This window comes from Aythya fuligula, chromosome 2 (genome assembly GCF_009819795.1).
Source record: "Aythya fuligula isolate bAytFul2 chromosome 2, bAytFul2.pri, whole genome shotgun sequence".
NCBI classification, from domain to species: domain Eukaryota; kingdom Metazoa; phylum Chordata; class Aves; order Anseriformes; family Anatidae; genus Aythya; species Aythya fuligula.
Window position 1 is genome coordinate 52,004,466 of NC_045560.1, and position 26,672 is coordinate 52,031,137.

The 26,672-nt window shown below is 39.6% G+C and overlaps 1 protein-coding gene across 3 annotated transcripts in view; it reads left to right on the forward strand.

The window, feature by feature from the left end:
• Positions 1 to 26,672, forward strand: part of KIF13A (kinesin family member 13A) — a 113,638-nt gene that overhangs the window by 44,735 nt on the left and 42,231 nt on the right. For all 3 annotated transcript variants that reach the window (XM_032180872.1, XM_032180870.1, XM_032180871.1), the window contains exons 4-10: positions 6,736 to 6,796; positions 16,751 to 16,843; positions 17,418 to 17,598; positions 18,619 to 18,706; positions 20,018 to 20,152; positions 21,019 to 21,131; positions 26,442 to 26,553. In XM_032180872.1, coding sequence (XP_032036763.1) covers positions 6,736 to 6,796; positions 16,751 to 16,843; positions 17,418 to 17,598; positions 18,619 to 18,706; positions 20,018 to 20,152; positions 21,019 to 21,131; positions 26,442 to 26,553 — 783 coding nt within the window. The remainder of the gene's footprint in view (positions 1 to 6,735; positions 6,797 to 16,750; positions 16,844 to 17,417; positions 17,599 to 18,618; positions 18,707 to 20,017; positions 20,153 to 21,018; positions 21,132 to 26,441; positions 26,554 to 26,672) is intronic.

A 26,672-nucleotide genomic window follows, 5' to 3' on the forward strand; every position in this document is an offset into this window, starting at 1 on the left:
TATGATTCTGTATGGCTTAATCAGGCACGCACTGATACTGGATATGATACTCCCTACCTGTAAGTAGTTCACATAGGTACACTTGCATGCGTAAGCCCTTAAAAATATTAATTCTTGAAGGCATTGATTAGAGGCTTTAATACAAATGACCTTTGCAGAATGTTATTTTGGCTATTTGAAATGTGAATACCCCTTTTCTGTCCTTTCTGATTCTGTGAGAATTTGTGTGCTGCATAGTAGTCAGACCCAATGGCTCTTTGCTTCAAAATCGATCTCATTTTAAGGGACAGGTACAGATGAATTTGAGACAACTTTCTTTCCAGATTTTTCACTGACATCGTAATGTATTGATCAGCATCAGTATTCATTTTGCAGTGGAACCTCCGGTCATCCCGTTAGCAAAGCAGTAACAAACAGCTGTCTGAAACTGCTGTAGGTCTTTGCTGAAGAAATCTGAGTCAAAGCCCCATATCTTTTCTTTAATTAGCTTCCCAAAAACATGAGAACAGGTCTTTTGCTTAGTTTTTTAATAGTCATTAACGTTCAGAGCATGGTTCTTGCTAACCTAGAAACGACCTAAGTAATTCTTAACTAGGGTAATGTGCACACTTGCAGTGGCCCTGAATACAGTAGTACCAGGACCTAGCACTTCCTGGCCAGCTCTTTTTCCCAACTCCCCTTTTTTCATTTGTGAATTAAATTTCTCATAATGAATATGCAGTGAGTACATACTCCAATTCATATACTTACTTTTACTCTGAACTCTCAATTGTGAAAGATCTGGACTTTATTACTCGTAGCTCTGTCTGTTACTTGACTGTTTCCATAGCCATAAAATAAAACTTTCAAGCTTTGTTCCAACTGTAGCACTGCTTAGATTGAAAATACAGTGCAATGTCCAACACTGTAATAATGGAGCTGGAAAAGAAAACAACACAACTGTTGGTCTATCTCCACTCATAGTTTCTAGTGTGGAGGCTATTGCCCTAGCATGGCAGGTTCTTGGCGGGTTCCTTTTATCTAGCTGTTTCTTTTAGATGCTAGAATGAAGTATGAGGTACACAATCTTGCAAAAATAGGATAATTGTAAGGTTTGTTTCTTGGTTCCCTCCATAACTTGAAAATGCAGAAGAATTTTGGGTCTAGCTGTTAGACCTGGTGAATAGCAGTGTGGACTTACGTCTGCTTGTGGTTGAACACCAACCAGTGCATTAGCTGGTAGGTAGGTGTATCCTGTCTTTCATGGTTTTCCCATTTTGCTTACCTATTTAAAATGCTTTAAGCTTCCTGGTTCAGTGGCTATGGAATTGACATCAGAGTAATAGTAAATTAGAAATAGTAGCCCAGAGAGTCACAGAGATATTCCTGAAATGCTTAGAAGGTTCATGAAATCTTAGTGGAGATACAGGTAGCAATTTTAAATGTTGAGCTTCAAATGAAAAACACTTGGCTTTTTGCATTAAACTCTTGCCTTGTGATGTTAAAACACCCAATATATTTTCCAAAAATACTTAAAACTAATTCACAGAGGATGCCTGTAGTTTGAAAAGGTCTGTTTCTGTGTCACAGATCTCTCTTTGATCAGATATGTTATGATAATTGTTTTGAAATAAGTTGATAAGGGTTTTGACTTTTGTTTTTGAGTATTCTCCTCAAAATTAAAAAGGCATTTTCAATGCCCAGTTTGAGTATCAGCCATGGAGTCTGAGGCTTTAGCATCAGCAGAACTTCTGATACCTTTGGTGTTCATATTGACAGGGGTTTTCTTACCTTCTTCAGAGAACTGGGTCTGAAGAAGTAAAAAATTAAGGAGTATGCAGAGTAATCAGTTTTTTCTTATATCAAAAGAAAAATGACTACCCCTATATTTGTTTTGAAGGAAGAATAATCAGCGAAGATGGGAGGAGGAAGGGAACACCTTCTTAGATGAGCTTAACGGGATTTTTTATTCTTTGTCCTAGCATAGGTTCTCTGTACTGACCCCAGGTGAGTTTGCGTGCTGTTCTTAGGACTGCATGTCCTGCAGCTTCCTGCACTGGAGGACAGGAAAATAGAAGCTAGCATCTTTATTTAATTAAAAAAAAAAAGAAAAAAGAAAAAAGATTAAATAGGTCTCACTACTCACTTAGGACTCTGCCCTACACCTGTTTTAATGGAGAAGAGAGTTTTTCTGCAGTCGCTATACATGTTATACAGGTGTTGCATGCCCCAACAGCTCCCACTTTTTTGCCTGACTTTTATTTATTTATTTTTAAAGTAATCTTGTTACTTTATTCTCTTAGAAGGAATGGACAATTTTCCAGGAAGGATTTTATAAATAGACTAAGTCTTTGCCTGGGCTTTTTATGTGCGATGTGAAAACATACTAAAATCCTATATTTACATTTGTTTTATTTTGAGACAGATTTTTTGTCTTCCTCTTTCATAACCATTTTGGAACTTTTTAGGATCAGTTTGACCTTTTTTTTTTTAATTTTTTTTATTTTTTTACCCTTTTAAAGGAATCCAGATAATTGCTCTTCTATGAGAAGTGGCTGTAAGGACATATTTTAGTTTGTCTCTTTACAAATCAGTGTTTATATTATTATGAGTCATTGAATAGTCATGACTCATGAATAGCCTTAACTGAGGGGAAAATGTGTAGGACAATAGATTAAATCGGCCTACAGTAGTCCTGTATTGACCCTTTATGTCATTACACATGAGCGTGTGTGTCTGGGCAGCCTCTCTGAACTGGGCTGTGAGATCCACCGCAGATAATAGTTTGTTTCGAGGGGGAAGAATAGGCCTGCTACATTTGGATCCTTACAATTAGGTCTTCATTTGCAACTTACCTGCTTGCAGTTTGATTGTAGAGAGATTAGGTATTGTTACCCAGTCCCAAGAGGGAAATTTCCACAGAAGAAGGGGAACAGGAGAAGAGAGACGCTGCTTCTTGGGCTGGGAAAGTTACGAAACAGGTCGGAACATTCCTGTTCTTTATGCTCAGTTGTGAAGCAAGATGAACAAATGCACAGAAGTCATTTGAAATGCACCCTATTTATGTGAGGTCTGAAGATAAGGGAAAGCAAAGGATGCATTTTGTTCACAGTTCAGTAGCAAAACTACATCTTTGACTAACAGCAGGGAACGTCCTGACTCATGGAGTTGTCTCTGTCTATTTATACTGCAGTAAATGACTCAGTCCTCCCTGTTAGATTATTGTTATGGGGTGGGGTTTTTTGTTTTTTGCTTTTCCTCTTCAGAAGGAAATTCCAGAACTCATTTCACTCCTGTGGACTAAGCATTGTCTCACTGTCAGGTCTTCTCTCAGACCTTGCATTGGGTGTATGGTGCATATAATTAGAAGAAAGGGAGGGGGCAAAGTTGCTGTGCTTACCTGAAATTTTATCCGGATATTTTACCCTGATATTTTATCCTGAAATACTTGCAGCAACAGACATTTCAGGAAGAGTTTGGTTACAGTACATCCGTAGGTTAGATCGTACAGTAATTCTGCAACAGCAGGGAATCCAAGAGGTTCTGCATTCCTGAAACCAGAAGGAAAAGATCCATAACGATCTCCCACACTTCAGGGTTTGTTTCAGGATGTTTTGCATTTCTGCTAAAAGATCCCATGGCTCTTACTCTATACTGACCTGCAGCATTGTTTGTCTCGCTAAGGAGATCAGCAGTTGGTAGACCAGGCATGGGAAAGCTGGGCCCAAGCAAAGTGTTCATAAAGATGTGCTTCCTTCCCATCCCACTTGGGAACCCAAAAGAGCACACACACACACACACACACACACAGATTTTCTATCGATAGCTCATCCATTACTGACTTACCATGGTAAAATGGGGCAAATACACTGCAGCTTACGGTGTGTTTGGCCAATATAAAACTGCCAAATGCCAGTGCTCAGTGTCTGTACTGTAATTTTCTCAGATGTGCAGGAAAAGCAACTTGGATAAAATTACAGCATGTAAGTGTTTTTACAGGACACCGGTCCAGGTCTACAAGCGCACTGAACACAACATTGAATCTCATTCTGTTTCTACCTAGCTGGAACCTTTGACTGACATGCTAGCAAGTCTTTTTATTAAAGCAGGCATTCCCATAGCTTGTCTAACAGAATTAGATTTTCTTTTTTTGTTTTGTTTAGCTTCCACTGCTGAGCTGTAGTACTGTTCTCGTAGATTAGGCAGGTCATATGATACTATGTAGGCTCTATACCCAGGCTCATCTGATACTTAAGGCTCTGACGTTGTCCTTCTTTGAGCATTAGAAGTCCAAGTCATGGTAAAACTTCTGTGCATCTTGTGTTGATGTCTGCTAAACAGTCATCTCACTGAGTTCTGCACGTTGAGTTCCTTGTGGTGCTGTTTGGTTGCAGTTGGCAGAAACTTCAGTCAGCCTTAGCTTATTGGTTATTGGCTGTGTCTTCAAGCCTAGAGGAAAGGAGACATCTTCCAGACGTGAATACCTACTCTTACAGAAACCTCCTTGTCACAAATTGGGGGAAATCCCTTTTTCCCCTTCCCCTTCCCCTTCCCGCATAAAGATCTATTTACCAGAAAATATATTTTTCCTTAGTAAGATACTCTCGATGTTTGACAGGTTTATCCAGAATACAACTTCACATTCAGGGATTTGAGCATGTTCAGTCCAATTTTAACTCCTTCTGTATTTAGACTTCTCATAATATTAATAACAAAAGTTGTACTTGAAGAAATGTGAAGTATTTTGTTTGTTTGTTTTTACACACATGGACAGCAACATTTAACATATTTTTTTGCAGACTTGCTCTTTGATGTAGGCTAGAGCTAAAGTTAGTGATACAGTCCTGGAGAGGAAGCACATCCTCTATTTCTAAATAGTGTTACTGCTCTTTTTTTTTTTCTTTATTTTTATGGTACCCAACTAAGCATCCAATAGATGGACCAAATTTTCATTATTTGTTCATACAAACTTACCTATTTTAAGAGATGGAGGGCACAGACCGAGTGCACTGCTTTCCTTCTGCTTGTTGGTGCTGTGACAGCAGAGCTTCATGTGCCAGTCTGCTGGCAGCAAAGATGGCCTTGTCCCCTGCAGCTCCTGGAAGAGGGGGTTAATTTCTAGACTAGGATAAGCTGGATACTTCCCCTTGCTTTTAAAACAGCAAGTGGGAGGACGTGTGTGTTCTGGGTCTGGCTGGGATGGAGTTACTGTCTTCACAGCAGCCCTCTGGTGCTGTGGTTCAGATGTGTGACTCAGTGTTGGTAGCACACCAGTCTTCGGGCTAGTGCCAAGCGGTGCTCGCACAGCTCCCCGGCTTTCCCCGTTTCTTCCTCTGCCCACAGCGAGGAGGCTGGGGTGGACGAGAAGCTGGGAGGGGACAGAGCCAGGACAGCTGATCCTGGGTGACCAAAGGGACATCCCATACCGCGTGGCATTCATGCTCAGCAATAAAAATGTAGCGGGGAGTGGTCTGCCAAAGTAGCTGTTGCTTGAAGACTGCCTGAGCATCAATCCGCTCGTGGGAGGTGCTGAGAGATTGCCTTTGCATTGCTTGCTGTGTTTTTCCTTTCCTTCACTTATTCAGCAGGCTACCTGGATGCATGAGCTTTCACACTTGTTCACTTCCCATTTTCTCCGCTGTCCTGCAGAAGGGAGGGCAGTGAGCAAGTAGCTGTGTGGGGCTCAGCTGCTGGCTGGCATCAACCCAGCAGATGTTTCCCAGGTAGCTTTCAGGCTGTTCAGCTGCTACAGCTAGTGACATAACGGAGTAACAGCTGCACTGGAGCAGAACACCTTTTACCTTTCTGCTGTAGGCATGCATTCCTCACGTGCTATCACAGTTGTGGAGCTCTTTGCTACAGGCACAGAAGCAGCATGATGTTTACAGGTCCACAGGCTTGCTGCTGAGCTGCTACCAGTGTTCTCGAGTAAGATTCTTTTTCTTTCCCTTCATATCTGGTTCTTCAAATGCTGTGTTTTTTCCCTGAAACCAACTGTCCTTGAGCCTAATACCTCAGGTTTGCATTACACTTTGTTTATCTCCCCACTTGGTGTCCTCTGCATTCAGATCAGGTGGTGCTATCTTTTATTACACAGCCTGAATGTGAACAATTAGTTGTTGGAAGCATGTGGCAACAGCCTTGTCTTTCTGTCTTCTTGTCCCTGTCTCTGTGCACAACAACTGGGGGCAGCAGTTACAGAGTTTGACTTTACTCTGGAGCTCAGTGCTGGAATTAAACTATTATTATTAGTTGTAGTGGTAGAGAAATAATAGCCTGGCCATGTGTAATAGCCTCACACAGGGCTGGCATTTACTCAGTATGTGGTGTAGAGTCCGAAGAGGATTTTAGTAATGAAAATTTAAGTGGGGATAATTGTCATGTACTTTCAAATAGGGACTCTAGTAAACCTGCCTCTCTTCCATGTTTTCCATATAGTAGGTTGGATTCATGAACAGTAGGAAAACTTTTAAAACTGACTCACGCGCACTCTTTAAAACTATTTCATGCTTTGGTGGTATTATAATACACACTTTTTTTTTTTAAGCAGTGTGGATAATACATGTAGAAAAAGTATAACTGCAACTCTTAAGATTTCCAGAAAGTATTCCTGCTGGTGAAGTCTTCTACGATTCTGATTCAGGATCTACAGAAACAATAGAGCTTGTCTGCAATTAAGCAGTTGTGGCTTTATACTGCTTTGAGAGATGTCTTGTAGCCTGATTTTTTCATTCTTCTTTTCATGTGCTTCTACAGGTGTTTGCCTTTGATCACTGCTTCTGGTCCATGGATGAATCAAACACCACAAAATATGCAGGTAAACTATTCTCTATACATTCAACAGTGTAAATAATTGGAGAACATATGAGAGTTTGATCTTTTGTCCTCTGGCTTTTTTTTTTAATGTTTTGTGCTGTGATGCTCGAGTGACTTCTTTGCAAAAGCAGACCTTCCATTTTTACAGGGGTTTAGTCATGTGCGTGCAAGCTCCCAGGTTAAGAAGGAATGCAAGCTTTAAGGTGCCCAGTACACTGCTTGGGAGGGGTGCTTTGCTTTACGTATAAGCTCTAGTGTTCTTTTTTTCATCCCCTGCAAGAGCCTCTTGTGAGAATTCATTCTGCCACTCAAGATGAAATTGCAGCTCTGTTCCTGGGTATATATGTTCTCCTCGGTGCGATGATTTCAGATCTTTCCAGACATTCATATTTTGATTGTTCAGATCCCTGATGTTTTTGAGTGATCACCCTTGTGATACCTTCCTCCCAAAAGCTGGATATTCCAGACCAGATTATCATCCCAGTGGTTGATTTTCTCATAGCTGGATTAGTGTATCAATATTAATATTTTGTAATATAACCTATTCTGGTAGTTACGGCCTTGAACACTGGGATTTCAAGGTTGTGGTTCAAAGAAAGAAAAAATAGTACTCTGTTAAGATACTTATATTATGAAATTTTGTGATCTGAAAGAAGTTTTGAAGGTTGATAGGGTTAATTAGCTCAAAGCTTGAGATCAGTGGTCTAATAAATTAATTGTCATATACCTGTGTTTTAGAATAAATCTGTGCAGCACTCATAGTTCAGACTGGGAGATTCGTGGAGCATGCGGCAGCTCTTTTTGTGCTTGCATGCCTAGATTTCCTTTTAAAGGAAGGAGGTAATGATACACACCCAGATCTTGGCTCCATGTGCCTTAAGTGTGCAGGTGGGAGCTGCACCTTTTGGGTGCATCGCAGTGCTAACCTGCTGCAAGAGAAGCGAGACCAGAGGAACACCTCTAACAAGTTAAACTTGTTTCTGTCATGGTTTAAGCCATCTCCAGGTGAATTGGATGGGATTCCAGGTGAACCTATTTTTAATTTGAATCAAAACTGGATTTCTCTCACCTCGTTCAGAAGTTGTCATTGAATTCGTCTTGACTGAGAACTGAAGCTTTATTATCTATATGCAGATGAGCCCCTTGTTGGACAGGAGCCTAGAATGCTGCTACTTCTCTTGTATTTTCTCACCATTCACAAAATCATGTCGTTTTGCCCATTCAGATAATGTTCCTGTCCAAAAAAGAAAACAATTTTCCTTGTTTATTTCAGAAATATGGTAAGAACGTGAGCTTTGAGATTTGCAAATAAAAAACAATGCTTTCACTGTATTTTTGTATGGTCTTGAAGCTATCTTGTGACTTCCAGCCCTCACGTTCTAGAACATAATAAATTTGGCAGAATATCAAAAATAAAAGCAAAAAAATCCGTTTCAGCCCTGTTACTGGGTTGTTGGCTTGTTCTCTTGTTCTTACATGAATGGATCCTATCCAGTACTGCAGCAGCGCTTCTTGTTCTAGAGCCAGCAAACCAAGTGCCAGAGTGGTAGGATTTTAGCTTTTATATGTCTGTAGGATTTAAGTCTCTTAAGTCTCTTTTACACTTTGGCCTAAATTACTGTACTGAAGAAATGCAACTCATTTTGCTCAGGGTTTTCAATAATAACACTGGCTGTTCTCATGGAACAAAGCCCCATTGTTCTAGGCTCCTCAAGGATACACGCTAGGTCCAGATACCGTACCAGAGACTGCTACAGAGCTAGTCTCTGGTATGGTATCTGGAAAAAAGCCAGCTTTTGCAGACAAACTAACTTCTTGGTTGGGCACTGGACTACAGGAGGGGTGGTGATTCAGGAGCTGAGCAGATGCATGGGATGCTTCCTGCCTGGCTTAGCTCTGTATGGATGAGTGAGTTCACTGTCACTGGCAAGAGCAGCGATTAGTTGCACAATTAACAAGAAACATGTCCAAAGCTTGAAATAGCTAAGTCTGGAGTGCTTGTAAATGTGCGTAGTATATCAGTTTCAAGCTTAAGTGAAATTCTTGGGATGAAAAGGTATGCGAGTCAAATTTAATGGCTTGAAAACACCTTTAATCTGCACCACACAAATACAGTGGAAGATGTGACAGTGAAAGGCTTAACAAGAGATTCTCAAGTATGAATCATCACTTCATGTGCAAAACCAAGGCATAGTTGTTTTGCATTATGTTGAACAGATAAGTATATTATTCTACATGAAAGAATATTGACATAATAATAATTGACACGTGAGATACCAAAGCCCCCACCCAGAGTGGTGTGCACCACAGCCAACGTGTGTCTGAATTCTGTGTTGACGTGTAGATACCTCTTTTTTTTTCCTTTTTTCTGTCAACAACAACAAAACTTGTACTTTCCTGAAACTGCACATTTCTTACGGGATCCTTAAAGCTATCACGCATAGTACGGGCTGTTTTTGTTTTTCACATTGCTGATTGATCTACAGTATTATCAGCACTTACTATTATTGTTTGCACGTGAGGAAGATTCTTATTTGGGAAAACTTACCACTGTGGGCAATTGGTAATATTTCTCAGGCTCTGGGAGAACAGGACTGACCCTGAGGTGGGATCAGGCATCTTTTTCTCTTACCCTAAACTCATTCTGAGATGTGTGCATCTTTTTGTCTGGAGCTCAGGCTAATTTTGTTGTATTAACTTTTTTGGGAACCCATGTTCAGGAACTATGAGGGGTCTTATTAAAGTTTGAAGCTTCTATTTCCAGCATTCAAAGATGGGGGTTGTTGCTGTGAAGACCTAATGCCATGTATTTAGGTCCTAATTTGTATTCCAATAATTCTACATGGACAAAGAAATAAACCGTTTTTTTTTTTTCCTTCTTTATAATGGTCGCAGTTGTGGTTGTTAGCAGCTGTGGTGGTTTTATCCTGATGGGCAGCTGAACTCCACCACAACCACTCTCAGTTCCCCTCCTCAAAGGAAAAGGGAGAGAAAGTACGATGGAAAGGGCTCGAGGTTTGAGATGAGGAAGGGGAGATCGCACAACAATTATCATTGTGGACAAAACAGACTTGGCATAGGGAGATTAAAGAAACTTATTGCCTATTACCAACAAACTGGAGAAGTGAGAAACAAAGAAAGCAAACTAAACCTTCTCCTCATCCACCCTCTTCCACATCTGCCTGCTGAGCGATGCCAGGGAGGGGGGAATTGGCCTGTGGTCAGTCCCTAATGCTTCGTCTCTGCTGCTCCATCCCCACGGGATGCCGTCCTTCCCCAGCTGAGCCTGCGGGGGCTTCCCACAGGCAGCAGCTCTCCAAGCACTGCTCCCACATGGCTCCGTACCACAGGGTCCATCCATCCCCCAGGAGCAAACTGCTCCAGCACGGGTCCCCCACGGGTGGGCGGCAGCTCCCCCCAGACCCCCTGCTCCTGCGTGGGCTCCTCTCCACGGGCTGCAGGGATTTGGTGTTAGTACAGAATGATTTTGACTTGATCTGGAAAAGAGATGACCTTTGCCTTACAGGCTCTATAAAAGGTGTTTTGAGAATAAGGAAAATAGCTTCTTACTACCATTTATTTCTTGACTTGAATGGGCCAAGAGTCAGTTCATGGATAAGAGCACACCTGCTTGCCTTGAAAAGCTCATGGAAACAAATAACAGCAAGACATTTTGGTGAAGGGGAGGACACCGAGAAAATCTCAGAGATGAGAACAAAGAATTCTTTTTACAAGCCTAGACAACAGTGAGAGCCTATTGAAGTCTGCAATGAAGTGGATGTTTGAAAAGAAGGAAAGAAACCCTTCAGCTTGGGACAGATTCAGGAGATGGTGTAAATAACTTCAGTAGCACTTAGACAGGTCCATTCCAAGGACCCCACTCTGTATCAATTTGTCCATAAACTTTTCCTAAACTTCCTAATCTGCATCACATTTGGCCTGAAATCTCAGATCTGTGTTTCTGCAGGCTGCGTTGTCCTGAGAGGCTAAACACCTGACTTCAGGCTAAGCTTTAATTTCATTTGAAATCCATATGCTGATTACTGCTCTTCCAGCAGCTGTTTTAAAAGGAGACAAACCACACAATTGGCTTAGAGAATTGTAGTCTCCTGCTCTCTTGAGTGATTGTTGCTTGTGGATTTTGAGCAGACAGGAATGTCTGTCTGTCTGCACTTCTGGCTTACCCATTTAAACTGTGAAGTAGGAGAATATACTTGAAATCTACCCCTTTCTTACCATTCCCTGGACTTTTTTTTGGAGGAGGCTGCTACATAGCATGTAGGCCTTGATTTTGGGTCATGCAGCTGACATCTGACCAGTACATTTTTGGGGAAACCTGGTTACATGGTACGGGTTCAGCACTTTAGATCAGGCAATTAAAAAAATGTAGACATTGTGACACTTAATTGGAAGCACTTGAGACCCTTTTCTGAATCCAGGGCTTTGAAGACTTCAGTGCTTTGTCGATATTGCAATTAGGCTGCAGGAGTTAGGCTGTACCAACTGTTGTGCTTTTATGTTCTTGTTAAGATGAACCATAGTCATCTTTCTTCCAATATTATTTTTTTTTAAAAACTGTTATCTAGCAGAGCTTGTAATAATTCTAGTCTCTGCAAATAAAGTTTTATTTTAACTACTGTATCATGGAACTAATTGCAATTGTGTATTGAAATGTTCCAAGTTAGAGCTTAAGCCATAGAGACATGAACCAGCTTGAATTTTCAGTGTGGTACATAACAAGGTGTTATTTGGTTCCAGTTATTTTCCCTGTATCTGTGAATCAAGGGGTTCAGGAACAGCAGTGAGGTGTCCTAACATTGCAGTCAGAAGCTGGCTGAATGAATCCATGCATCTTGAGGAGAGGCCTGAGACAGATCTCGAGTTCAGATTGGCAAGCTGCTGAGAACAGGAAATACTGGACATCTAAAAACCAGACAATGAAACTAAGTTTTATTTCAGTACATCTTGATTGTAAGTTACTCAGTAAAACAGTGGCTCTTAGCAAAGGCTATAAATGTTAATGGCCTTTTTTTAAAGGAGATTTTGTTGTTTTCTTCTCTCTCCTCTTTTCTGTCTGGTTATCAGTCACCAGTCTGGTGATCCGAGAATCACAGGACCATAGAATCGTTCAGGCTGGAAAAGACCTCCAAGATCATCTAGCCCGACCTTTAACCTCGTAATGACAAGTCCACTGCTAAACCATGCTACCAAGTTTCTTGAAGACCTCCAAGAATGCTGACTCAGCTGCTCCTTGGGCAGTCTATTCCAAAGCCACAAAACCCTTTCAGTAAAGAATTTTCTCCTAATATCCAACCTAAGCCTTCCCAGGCATAACTTGAGGCCATTTCCATTTCATGCATACATGAGAATATATGCATTTAATTTGTAAAAGTGGTTGTCTTCATTTTGCAGATCGTGAGAACGTGTTTGAGGGTTCTTCTGCAATGTGTAGGTATCCTTAGGGAAGTTGTCAAATTGGATCTCCCAGTCAGGGCTTCAGGAAACTGGATGAGTAGATTGATTTGGGGGAAGAGAAGAGGGAAGAGCATAGAGATACAAGAGATAAAATACTTAAATATCTCATTCTGAAAATGATGTATTGTGGTATTCTTGCACGTCAGGGTGCTGATTTGTCTTTCTAAATTCAGGGACTTTTTATCTTACATATTTTCCTAATGTAATTTTTCTAATAGTTCATTCTCACTCACAGATTCCAGCTGAGAGATTTTCACACAGCTCTGCGATTAGATAGTGTCAGGGTTTTAGTTTAGAGTTATCAGTGATATAATAGTCACTATTAACATGTACACTGCCATATTTTGCTGTTTTCACTTTGTTTTATAATTTTGCCCTTGAAATACCCATCCATTTCAATAGATAAGAGAAGATGTGAAAAAGTTTTGTAGCTTCAGTGTGATATCCTGAGTGCCCATGGTGCACAGCAGTAGCACACGCAGGGCATTGGGAAGTTCCAAGAACTGAGTATGTTAAAATGTAGTTCTCAGAAGAAGATGAGTTTCCTTCAGTCTTCAGGTAGGCCGAAGATACCGTCTAGGCTGTTGAAATCTTTTTTAGAAATGTTGGTTGTCTTGGTTTTGGGGTTTGTAGGACAATGGCAGTGAATGAAAGGGCTCAGTCCTGAGAGCTAGTGGAAAGGTTCTTGAGGGAGTCTCCTGCTGGAAGGGGCCTTCCAAGACAGTGAGAGGTACTTCTTTGATCTTTCTTAGATTTTGTTCTACTCTTGGCACCAGGCTTGTAGTTGCACTTGTTGAAATGCACAGATGATGTCCTGTAGCTATGAAGACAGTTACAGCTGTCTGGTGAAAGGGAAGAAGGTTTCCATATTGTCCTGACGTTGCTTTCCAGTACATCCACCGGTGTTTATCAGGTTTTGATTAGTGAGGCACACCCACAAGGGTGTTGACAGCGTTTCCCACCTTGCAGTGTTGGCAGTAGTGGCAATTGTGCTGTAGCTGGAGTCCCAGAGCATACGGCGACATGGTCTGAACATTTCCTTACTGCCTGATTCCAGTTTAACAGTCTTGCTCTTCAAATTAAAAGAAGCATTTGCTCTTGAAGCAAGATTATTTAGGCTGTGGTCTGTCAGCAAAGCTTCCCTGTCCTTTAAGGAAAGGGCAGGCAGGAGATCCTGCCCTGTAAGAACTGGCAGCTCGTACACTTGCCCCAGGCTTCCAGAGAGTCTTGGCTGTGCTTTCCCCAGCCTAGTGGTGTGTGTGTCAGACACCTACGGCTTGCCCGTGTTGGGATGGAAGATGGGAGAGGAGAGAGTTTCAACATCTGGCCTCAGTTGCCTCCGTAAGAGTCTACGTGATCTTATCCAGCTGGAAGGTTGGGCAGCCCTGTCTAAAAGACAGTAGAAATTGGTGTAAGGGAAATCTGGTAACGAAATAGCTGGGGTGAACAAAAGGAAATTTTCCTGTATTGACAAAATCAAATTAGGATTGAGTTAAAAGCCCTGCTCTCTTTTTTAAGCACTAGGTATCTGGGGAACAAAAAAACCTGTAAATTAGCAGAAATATAAATTGCTGTAGTGTAAGATTATTTAGGAAAACCACAATCAGTAATGTAGACAACAGAACTGCATTATTTCTTTTAACCTTAAGAGCATATAGACATCATTCTGTATAATGCAAATTTTTTAATCAATCAAGAGGTGATGTTTCATGATGAAAATATCTCTACATCTCACAGATGATATGGCCGTGCCCTCAACAGTGCACTGCATTAGCAGAAGAATAAAATACCTGTAATACCTGTAATTGAAGTTTAAATTCTTCTTTTCTGTGAGTTCATTTAGAACCAAATTTTATTTTATCCCATGGTAGTTTGACAGGTTACTCTAAACCTCACTCTTGGATGGCCTATTTGGCTATGTTTTGCGGCTGAGCTCATAAAAACCTTTTTTGCAAAATAAATAAATAAATAAATAAATAATCCATCTTTGTCTGTGTTGTTTAAACTTGTTCCTCTTGTGGTATTTAGCAGTAGAAGATTCTGTAGGTCATCTCATGGTTAATGATGACCATGCACAGTTTTGTTACATTTCAGTATCTCTTTTTTCTTGGGAAACATGGAGGAGGTTGTGTTTTATTGCTGGTCAGCAGTGGGCAATAAGTGTTTTTCATCCTCTTCTGACAAGTGGTTTTATTCTACACTCATAAACATTGCAGAATATATTATTTTTGTTCTTTTGTAGAATAGTGTTTGAATAGGAAACATAAAAGGATCAGTATCCCCATCTTTTCAACGTACTGAAGTGTCTTCATCTCTCTTACGCATTCATCTATAAAACTGAAAAAAACTTCTTCCTCTAAGTAATTGTTAAGAAAGAAAAACAAGCATTGTTATAAAACTCAGTCCTTTTTTGTTGGATCATGTCACCAAATTTGTTGTGAATTTTAGTTAGACAGTAGAGATGTTGTGAGGTAGAAAATGGATGTTGGCCATCAGACTTTGCTAGGCAGAAGGGAAAAACATTAAAAAAATCAATCAAACAAAAAACACACACACAATTAGGAAAAAAGATTTGACTGGAACCATGAAATGCCGAACAAAGTGTTTTCAAAGTAAACTGGTGCCACTGCTTGACAGGACTGGTGCTTAGGGACATGGTTTAGTGGGTGACATTGGTAGCAGGGTGATGGTTGGACCAGATGATCTTGGAGGGCTTTTCCAACCTTATTGGTTCTATGGTTCTATGCTATATGCTTTCATTCTCCTAATAATTTTTCTCAACATCCATCTTTACCTGATTTTGCATTCTTGCTCAGCAAGACAGTAAGTGGCTCCTTGCCTCTTTGATTTCCTAACTTCAAAACGTATCCTCAGGAGTTGGTTGGAAGGCATATTTTTATGTATTGTACCCTCTTATTATGCACTTCCACTCATACATTTTCTTCATTAATCCTTCAGTAGTTTGTTAATGTTCTCTACATTGTTGTTGAACAGTTCTCCATCAACGTAGATATTATTAAATGACAGAATGGTCGTAAGTTGAATGGGAAGTGAATGAATGTGCAAGGAAGGAGATGCAATTATTGCAGAGTACAGCAGCTTGTCCTCTATTTCGAATTCCGCTGTTCAGTGTTTTTGAAGTTACTCTGGACGGTGTTAATCCAAGGAGCAGTAGGAACCCTTTGGAATTTTAGAAACCCAATTGGAAAGGTACCCGTGGACCATTTTATATGGCATTGTTGTAATAGAGACTTCTTAATCTTATTTATGTTAGTGTAAACCATTCTACAAACAGGCATTCCACGGGTTGTTCTGCAGGCATTCTGTGGCCTACCAATTACTCAAGGATCGCAGAAAATAAATATTCTCAAGCAACATGTAAATGTGCAGCTAGATTTATTTATTTTTTTGATGCAGCAAGGTTCTGTTTGGAGAGCTATAGAAGTCTCTGTTGCATCCAACGTACAATTTCTTGTAACTGATAAACAGACAACTGCTAAAACTCAGTTAACTGAGAAGTGTGGCTGTTCACCACTCTTCAGAAAGTCACCAGGCAGGGTATGTAAGTTTAAAACCAAATGCCAGAATATATATATATATAAATGCTGTCCTTCCTTCAGTTCTGCTTCCTTTGGGTGTATGTACAGATGGTGCAATTCTCAGATCAGAACTCAAGCCAAACAACCCCTGTTCGTGATGTACAATTTCTGAGCTTTCTTATTAAAAAGCAAAAACAACAACAAACCACCACCAACAAAAAACACTACTCCTCTTCTATCTCCTACATGTAAAAGACAGAAGCACATCTATGATCTGCCTGGCATAGAGAGGTGATTTTCAGGCTATGAATTCTGCAGCTGCTGTTTCAAACTATGGATTTGCCAGTATACGTCCTCAGACAGATCTGCTTAAGTCTCTCAAACTCATAATGTGCCTTTCCTGCCTTAGTGTCTTCAGAGTGCTTCTGTCTGGTTTCCAGCATCCCCTTGATGTGGTGTGAATAACAGTGGTTTCTAGTGAAACTTGAGGCCAGCTCCCTAGAGAACGATCCATACTATTTCTAGCATTGCATTTGTTATATGCCTAATATCCTAGCTCACTGATGTATTTGTTGCAATTCTGTTACAGAGCTCTTTGATACAGTTTGTGATTAAGGAATGCATGCTGGTTGCAAAGTTTACACTTAAATAGTACCAAGTCTTGTTATCTACGTTATTTTCTAAGCATTCAACTTACATGATTCCTTTGAAAAAGTGTTCCCTTCACATGAAAATGAGCAGTATTTTTAAACACAGAGGTAGCTGTTGCACCAGTTTCAGGCAACGGTTTTGAACTTTATTCACTCAGTTATATATGAAATCATTTGTTCCTTAATCCACGTGATAGTAAAAATAATCTCAAAAACTTTTTTTTCTTGTTTTCCGTAAAGTTTAATCTGTCATTTTGTGTAAAATAAACTTACAAAATAATTATTTTTTAGGTCAGGAAGTGGTGTTCAAGTGCCTTGGAGAAGGAATTCTTGAAAAGGCCTTTCAGGGATATAATGCTTGTATTTTTGCCTATGGACAGACAGGTAAGAGTCGCTTGTGCTGAAGAAAGGGAATGCTTCTTGTGCACATGTATGAAGTAGGAAGAGCACAACATAAATATTAAACTAGATAGTATTTAAAATTATATGTAGATATATAATGTTTAATGTCAAACATTTTTATCAGGATGCTGTTTTCTGTTTCATTTTAGTGATTTGTATTTGCTTCACTTTGGAGGTTCATGTCCCATTTAAATGCACAGCAACTTTAGCCAGTGTCACAACTACTAACCAGTGCCAGTGTAAATGCAGCCCTGTAAATATGCTCATTGCTGCTACCTCTTGGGACTGTTTTGGAAGCCTGAAAGGAGTGCTTCATACCCAAGGCTCATCCAATTGTGCGTGTGTGTGTGTTATAAGAGACTGTTAAGATCATTTCTCTTCTTGTTTACTTTTATCCTATAGTGCAAAGAGCAAACATTCTGTCTGGAATAGCATGTCGTGTTGTTCTGATATGTACTTCTGGAGAAATAAAAAGAGAATTAAAACGTGCTTCATGAACAACTGAGTAGCTCAGAAACTGCATTCTAAAGCATTTTCTTTTCCTTTCTTCCTTTAGGTTCAGGAAAATCCTTTTCAATGATGGGCAATGCAGAGCAGCTGGGTCTGATCCCACGGCTCTGTTGTGCTTTATTTCAGAGAATCTCTGTGGAAGAAAATGAATCTCATACTTTTAAAGTTGAAGTGTCCTATATGGAAATCTACAATGAGAAAGTCAGAGATCTGCTTGACCCAAAAGGGTTAGTAGCTTCACCCTCGCTTGCCATCTTCCTTTCTTTTTTTGTTTGAAACTGAAAAGTGAAAATCAGTTCTGGAAGTCCTTGAGAAGGTTTTTCAGAATGTATGTTCAAACATCTCCTTTAGAAAGGATCAGATACCAAACATCAGAAAGAAGAGAATATCCATGTAAAACTTGTCTATGAAGTAGTATCCAGTATGTATTGATTTAAATTCAGCACCAAAATATATGCAAACAAAGACTATGCAAAGTAGCTTAACACCAGGAAGCTAATGCTGAGGTATTTTTGCAATGATATCCAGACCTTGCTCAAGTAAAAAAGTTCATTAATTTTCACAAAGAGTGCAAAACTTATTTACAACTTGGTTTTCCTGGTTTAAAAGTTGAGCTTCTGGAATGGGAAGGTGCAACACCTCAGAATATACTTGTGGCACTCTTTAGTACTTCTGTTTTGCTTGCTCAGAAATACTGGCTGGGCTCTCTGGTGTGAAGATTTCTAGATAAGAGATATCTTGATTTTTTTTTTTAGTCTGAGCATTTATATGTGTGTCATTTTTTTATTCTTAAGCATAATTGCATTCGGTAAAGAAGAATGCAAGTTAGCTGAAAGATAGATTTTACATGTAATCGGTTTATTACATTAAAGTGTGGAAAATGTATGAAGAATTGAATCTTTAGCAAATTTCTGGGGGTGATTTTTTGTTTCCCTTTTTGTCAGTATTCTTTCTGCCAAATAAGGCATTTCAGATTTTGATCCAGCCACAAATACTGTGGTGGGAGGATGCTCTGAAAATAATTCATGTATACTTATTGAAACCAGTTAGATTAATTTGAGCCTTTCTTATTAATTAAGTTAAATCTTTCTGGAAGACATTTTTCTTCTCATTATTAATTGAAAAACAAAAGAAAATATTACATGAAAGGAAAAAAATCTTATACATAGTAGAAGTAAATTTATGTCTTTTAGCTGGAATAAAGTTCACAGTAGTGGATTGTGTATAAAGGCTATTTTATTTCACAGGAGTCGGCAGTCACTTAAGGTTCGAGAGCACAAAGTGTTGGGACCATATGTAGATGGCTTGTCTCAGCTGGCTGTTACAAACTTTGAGGTAAATCTAAACCCATTAAAGGTGTCTAAACAACATACACCTAAGCAGTAGGAATCTTACCAGAGATACACTAGTATCCATCCAGAGGTTTAATTTCTAGAGTGTTTACAGTCTCTGACAATCACAAAGATCTCCTGTAATGCTTCCACAAGTATTTATTTAATGTAGAAGCTTTGGGTTCACTGTTATGTAGGTTAAAAATATGAAAGTGGTATCTCTATATTTTGCAGTTGTCAATTTTTATAATACATCATGTTTTCTTGCCACAGGAAATGTGAGGCTTCCAGAATAAGAATACTAAGAATACCAGCATGAATTCCTTTGATGTTGTTGAATACAGCCTCTTACTTTATACAAGTGTATTGGATGAGAATGTACAGCATGCCTTATATAATTAATCATTTAAATCACGACAGCATCTGAGCCCAGTTGAGTTACCAGAATGCATTCAAAGAAATCGGTATTGTAGAATCCAATGGACTTCTACAATGGAATTAATTAAAGCAGTGCAGTTGTATAAATTGCATAGCCCTTTTTATGAGGAAGCTGCTGTAGGAAATGTTTTTTTTTTGTGCTTCTTTTGTTTTTAAACCATTCTTTGTGTAGTATTGTGTGGAAAGTAATTTGCTTTTGATGGGGATTTTTATTTCTCTGAAGCATCTGTGCATATTATATGTGTGCAGATCTGTGCAGATATATAACTGCTTTTGCAGTTTGTACAGTAAATTGTGTACTTTGAAAGTACATCTTTTTCAAATTCTTGGAAATTTTCATACCTACTTTGTGGCTGATGACCTGTGCAACTGTGTTGGAGACTCAGTAAGCACATATATCAGACTCCACATAATCGTCTTTATTTTCACACATGTAGAAAGGTACACACTCCAAGTGAGGTAACCCTTTGGTCCAATTCAATGAATACAGTATTAGTACAGTTCAGTAAAGAAAAGCATTTGTGTTTAGTTCTGTAAGTAGATCTTGTTGGCTTGATTACTGGCATTAAACAGTATGATTTGCAATGTGGATATTGCCAGCGTATTCCAGCAGCAGATAAGGAGAATGGGCATTGAATATCGTTGCTGGGCTTTTAAGTGCAGCGCTTAAAATAGAGTTGAGACTTAATGCCATTCTGTGGAATTACATCCCCTCTCTGCCATTGCATCTCAAAACATAAAAAGAATTTTCTCATTACTTCTACCCTCCCTTCTTCTCTCCCACACATACACACCCTTCCATCTAGATGGGTATTTTATTCAGCAAGCTCAGAACTTTGCTTTATCCTGGCATAATTTTCTACTCTTTTTGCTCTAGGATATTGAGTCACTGATGTCGGAGGGAAACAAATCACGAACAGTTGCTGCAACCAACATGAATGAAGAAAGCAGCCGTTCTCATGCTGTATTCAATATTATAGTGACTCAGACACTTTATGACCTGCATTCTGGTGTATGTATTTCTGATGGTTAATTTACAAAGTTGTAGTGAATTCTTCTTTATTCTGTTCAGCCACTGAATGTTCTCAGTTTGTTCTGAGCAGCAATCAATTAAAAGAAGCAGCTTCTCTATTGCTATCCAGCTGCATGCTTTTGTAGATATATCACTAGTATCAATATGGGCTAAAGCTCTAAAGACACACGTGGCCTACCATTTTAAAGCTGAAGGTGCCTCAACTCTCACAACTGTTTAACCTGCTGAAGTGCCACCGTGTCTCAGAGTTGAGTTGCTATATGATATTGTAGTATCTCTGCATTTGACCTGAAGTGGAGAGAAGAACATGTTAGCTCTCTTGATTTGTTCATCTTTTATGTCAAGACTTTAGCATGACTCACCATTTTTTGTTTGGTATGCATACATGATTTGTTTAGCTCTGCTGCTGCCTTTCATGCCGTGGGGTCTGGTAATCAGAGTAACATTGGTGAGAACATAAGATTGAGAGAACACTGGAAGAGGGAGGAAGCACACCAGATACAGCAAAAAGTTGGATCACTTCAAGATTATATTGCTGCTGTTAAACTTGTCTTTGGTGTTAACTGTTGCTGACGTTAATATGTTTTAATGACCTACTGTGTCAGTGAAGTTACTGACATTACCACATGGCTGATTCACCTTCATTAGTGGTTCAGCCCTTTAGTATAGTGTATGAGTGACTCTTAAAAGACTAAGAACTGTGAGAATTACTTCTCTCATATCTTGAATTTGATAGCTTGACCCACGTTATTATGGACAGCAGTGTAATTACGCTAATATCAGACACATAAGCATTTTGCGCTCAGGTTTCTTATCTGTTTTTCTCCCCCGTTTGATTTGCACAGAATTCTGGAGAGAAGGTCAGCAAGGTCAGCTTGGTGGATTTGGCTGGTAGTGAGAGAGTGTCCAAAACAGGAGCTGCAGGAGAACGTCTGAAGGAAGGCAGCAACATAAACAAGTAAGACATTGGCATACACAAGTTGCAAACCTTAATCTTGTCAGAACAACCACTGTTTCCTTGGCCTCCTGTCTCGGTGTGCTTGTCGCAAGTCGGTTCAAACGATATGCCTAGCCAGGAGCAGTTAATATATCTCTTTCAGTTGCTCTGTACTGAACACCATGTGTTTTGTTACATTGGCATAGGGATCCTGATTCATACTTGACTCAGATGAGAGGTATATGAGTATTATCTGGAAAAAGTGACAGCAGCACTCTTTAATTAGGCATATACCTTTTGTGATTCATTTATACACCCTGTCCCCAGGCTTCTGTGTTTGTCTCATCGTATGCTCAAGGAATGCAAAGTTGCAGAGTTGAATGGCTTTGTTCCAACATGCATTAAAATATGTAAGAGTATAATTCACAGTTTAAGAAAATCGGACCAGAATGAAGCTATTTAAGTTTAACATTGCCTTGGGCATTTGTACTCAAGCTATGACAAGTTTCAAGGCACTTTTTTTTTAACTGTAGTTACTGTGTTGTTACCCAAAAGCAAGAATATAGCACAGAATCACTACTTTCATAAACACGCTAATTTTTTTCCTGAGAATAAAACAAAAATAAACAACAAAAAACAGTTCAGCTGTAACATTAAAAGCTACACATTTTGCATCATTTTAAAATTAAAATTGAAAAAGTGTTGGTATTTTAATCTAACAATGACAGCAAAAAGTGTGTTTGAACTGCATTCATGCTTTAAAATGATTTTCAGTTTCCCTGTTTTAGAGTTTGAACATGCTTGCTCTTTATAGCATAATTTCTAATATATTATGTATTTAATGCATCAGATCAGTAGCCACATTCTTGTAAATCAAAATTATATGGTTCTGTTTGTCTAATGGCAGGTATTGAACCCTTACCCTGCGGGTTACTAGTTAAAGTCAGATTGATTTTACTAGAAATTGTATTTGTCTTTTGCATAAACAAAGGCAAAATTGAATGTTTCCTGTTAATTCTTGGGGAAAAAATCAAATGCCAACTTTCCCAACAGCTATTAAGAAACTCTAAATGTAGTTTTAGATACAGAAATACTTCTTTGTTTAATTGTTATTATTTTTTTCTAATAGGATGTTTACTCGTTGGTAAGCTTCTAAGGCAGTAATGCAGTGAGGGAAAGTTGTTTTGCCCATGCTGCAGATGCAAGCACCAGATCTCTCTATAAAAGATATTTTAAAAAGATAGGTTGACAGCTCTACTTTTTCCCATCAATTAAGTTCTTATATGGTATAAACCTGTATTACCTCAGCCCATTTTAAAAGCATTCTGTGTGTGAAATCTCTTTTGGAACTGGTAGGCAAAAGAGAATTCTTAGTGCTGTGTCTTTTATTAGACTTCTGCTGTTACTTGGAACTTTAATGAAGTCTGACTTCTGCTGGAAGCCTCAAAATTGCTATGCATGTTTTATCAGCCTGGTTCTTCACAGAACATTGTGCATGATCTTCTTTTGGGTAATGTGTATGATGTACCATACTTAATAGGGCAATACTTAAAAGAAAAAAAAGTACTTAAAAGGGCAATAATCTTTTATGGAGTAATATAGGATGCTTAAACCATATACCCTGCTATGTCAGCTCCTGGTTTTTCATTTTTATTCTTTTATAAAAATGCAGTAACTTGGATTGGTAGCATGCGCTGTATTTAATGAGATCAAAACCAGAGCTGCTATAATTACCTGGCAAATAAATCTGCCGCTTGTACTACATTTTGTTGCCTTGAAGAAGAATGGGCAAATAACATACCTGTTTCTGTATTTACAAGTCAGGAAAAATGTGCGCTCAGCCATGCATACCAAAACCCCGTAGCGTGACATTCAGCTAGTCTCTGCAGGTTTCTCTGCTGCTTGTTTCTTCATGAAGCCAATTGAAGACCGAAGTAGCTGCTGCCCATGGCTTGCCCTGCTGCAAACTCTTTGGTATCTTGGGACAGCACGTTGCAGAGGGGAAGTGGTGGATTGCTCGCCTGCTTACTGAAACAGCTGAGAGTTGTGATTTTGTTAATGGCTCTGTAAAGCTGCAATAAGGATAACTTCTCTTTTTTCTCAGGGCTGATATGGAGTTGCCTTGGGTCATGAAGGTGGTGCTGGCTGTCCGCTCTTTATTATTGAGGTCCTTGGGGGACTTGCCATAACTCATAAGAAAGCTGGATGTGCTTGTTGCTCCACAGGATGTGTTGGGTTTCTGTACTGAGTGTAGAAACACAGGTGCTTAATAGCTTTGTGGTGTAGTTGAAGAATTTCTAAAGTATGATAGCAGGAGAAAACAGAGTAAGCAAGCTGTATATTTGTGTCTAAGAAAAAATAAATTGTGCAAACAGTTTGTAATTTTAACTGATTTGTAAAATCATAGCTATTGGCATTTAAACTTGAGAATGCCAAAAGAACTCTTTAAAGGGTAGTGGTGGGGTGGGAGGGGATGGGTTGGGACAAGATTGGCTCCAAGCTGTTTTTAGGGAGGGTTTTTAGATTCAAAGGGCTAACTAATAGGAAAAAAAAAAAAAAAGGATTCTGAAAAAAAGGATTCTGTTTGCTGAAGAATTTGGAGGAAAACCATACAGAAGTAGCTTGAATTGCTGTCATTTAGGGACAGTTGTTCCATGTGGTAAGGAAGCACCACCTGCCCTCGAATGCTGCTGACATGGCAGCATTCACTCCCTGGTTGGGAGCGTATAGGTTTCCAGCTGCACAGGAGCAAAGGCAGCCTGGTCATGCTTGAGGAAAAGGGTCAGGGAGAACAGAAAGTGTGCAGAAATTACACTTTCCCATGGTCTTGCACCATGTAAGCTCTCTGTTTTTTTCTGAACTGCCTCAGTCTTTTGTGTGCTATTTAGTGGCTTAGGCCTTTTGGTTGATTCATTAGGGGTAAGTCGTTTGAGATAGGATCAAAGTAATGACAGATCTCTGATGCATCATCCCGCAGAAAGCAGAGTGGCTGCTGAGTCCTGTAATTATATGGTGCAGCCATTTCTTTTAGGACTTTCCTTATAGTCTTTAAGCAGCTTTGCGTTATGAAATCTCGTGTAGCATACTTAAAGTACTCTCGTTTGGTTTTTACTGCAGATGTTAATGGTCGTAATATAAAATCAGTATTTTGTTATAACTCCGAAGCAGAAATATTATCGCATCATTAAAATCTGTGTCAGTGAACTGTTGCTTATAATTTCCTGTTTATTAAAACAGTGCCTGAAACTAAGAACTGGTGTTGCAGTCCTGTTGGGAAGTAGTTGTCAAGGGTGGGCCTTTCAGGATCCCTGCTCTTTCCACCCTCCTGCCTCTCAAAGTGAAAAACTGTCCTTTTCTTCCCCCTCCCCCAGTATTTTGGCTTTGCTTTTCACATTTCGTCTCATTTTAGGAGGACAAGAGGAATTGGAGGCAAATAAGCTTGGGTCATGTTTGTGGTTTTTTTTTTAGTCTCCGATCTTTTTTTTTTTTTTTTTTTAAATTTTATGCTTCTTGAAGGTGGACTTCACTGGGACCGTGTTGTTGCTGCTTTTAAGTTGTTCTGTGGGAGGTTGCCACGGAGCAGCATACAGCAGCATCCTCCTGTTTGCTCTTGCATGTTTAGCACGCCGTCTTCCCAATCTGTGCAGAAGAAAAATCGGAGACAAAACCCAATTCTCCCTCCCCCAAGCCTTGGGGAGTTGTTAGGCTTTTGTTTGGGCAACAAACTAAAACCAACTGTCCTTTTTGCTGTGAATTATTCAGACAGTCTTTGGAAAGGTATCCTTCAGGCAGAGTTTCAAAATCGAGGGGTAGCTTGGCACATTGGAGTGACGAGGCTCTTCTCAAGTTTCTTTGCATTTTAATTCTGCTTCCAGCTCTACACTACCTGCTTACCGTTTTGTTTCCTTGTGTGTGGCAATGTGAGGTACCTGTGGTGGCATGTAACGGTTCTTGTTGCCTTTCCCTCAGATGTCTCCTTGGAAATATTCTTGCAATATTTTTGTCATTTACAGAATGTTACTGCAGAAGCATTGGTAGTTTCAAACAAGGTTGAGGCCATTTACAAATACAACGCAAACACTGTTTAAATACCAGCTAAAACAGTGCTCCTACTTTGAAAAAACTCTAAAGGATGGAGTGGCTCAGTAGAACCAAGGTTTTATTTAACTATCTAATCGCGATGTAAGGATTTCCCTGGTAGTTATGGCCAGTCATCCAGCTACCCTTTATGAGTATGATGGACCAGTATGCTCTTGAGCTTGTGTTGTCAGTTTTATAACCCTGTAGGCATCTGTTTTATGTTCTCAGGCTCCTGAACCAGCTTGTTACCTTAAACATACTCACCCCAAGAGCCCTGATGTCATTTAACATTTCCACAGGATTATATAACAATTGGAATATATAATGTGTAGGTTCTACCTAATGTGCAGTCTACCAAGTGCACCTGTTGGTAGAAGTGGTACGTGTACCACAGCGAACAAGTTCTTGGTTTCTTCACTATTCTAGAGTGATTTTGGGGACGTGGTTGTCTGGTAAACAGTTTTGGGGGCTTTTCTTTTCTCATGCTTGTGTTCTCATAACACTTTTATTACTGGCACATTATTTATTTGGTCTATTCCTCTCCTCCCTTCTCCCCATAAAAGATCCAAGTGAAGCACCACGTCTGTTATAAGACAATCCCTTTCTCAAGGGACTTCCTCCTCGGTCTCTTCTGATGAGCAGCCTTCCACTATCATGTGATGGCTGCTTAGCTGCTGGTTCACCTGCCTGACTAGTTCTCCTGTGCCACAGCTGGTGTTGCCTTGAGGTTGCCTCCTTAGGTGTAGGGAAATGCTCGGTTTGAGTCAGTTGTTAAGCTAGTGCTCTTAAAACATGGTTCCTAGATAAAGAGGAATTCGTGCTGTGCTGCCAGCCATGCCTCGTAATCGTGTCATGAGGCAGTGTCCAAGATGGAAGGCTTCGTAGTCTCTGAGGAAAGGTAGATGTCTAAGCTAAGACAGTAATTGTCCATATACTGAAGTGGGCTGCTTTACACTTTTCAAACTATTTCAAATACCTGAATATTTCAACTCAGTCTTTCTGGAACTTGGTGTGAGCACCGGATGAGATGAAACACTGTAGTTATCCATATATTGTTCCAAATATGTAACTTTAATAGATAAATTGCCTTGTGTGGATCTACTGTGGTCATTTCCAGCTTAAATTATTCTATAATATTTTCAAAATTAAATGTGAACCTCTGCACAGCACAAATTAAACTCTTCTCTGTGTATTATTAAATATGCATTTGGAATATGTATTCAAAGCTGTTCTTCTGTGTTGCCTTCATAGATCCCTTTCAACACTGGGGTTGGTTATATCATCACTTGCTGATCAAGCAGCAGGGAAAGGGAAGAATAAGTTTGTGCCTTACAGAGACTCTGTACTCACTTGGCTTCTCAAGGTAATTAATATTTTCTGTTCACCGTGTTCACAAGCTGTCAGCTTAATAGGTTCTAGCATACATCTGTGTACTTACGGGCTTCTCTTTTATTTTAAGGAAATGTGCTAAGGCGGTCATAG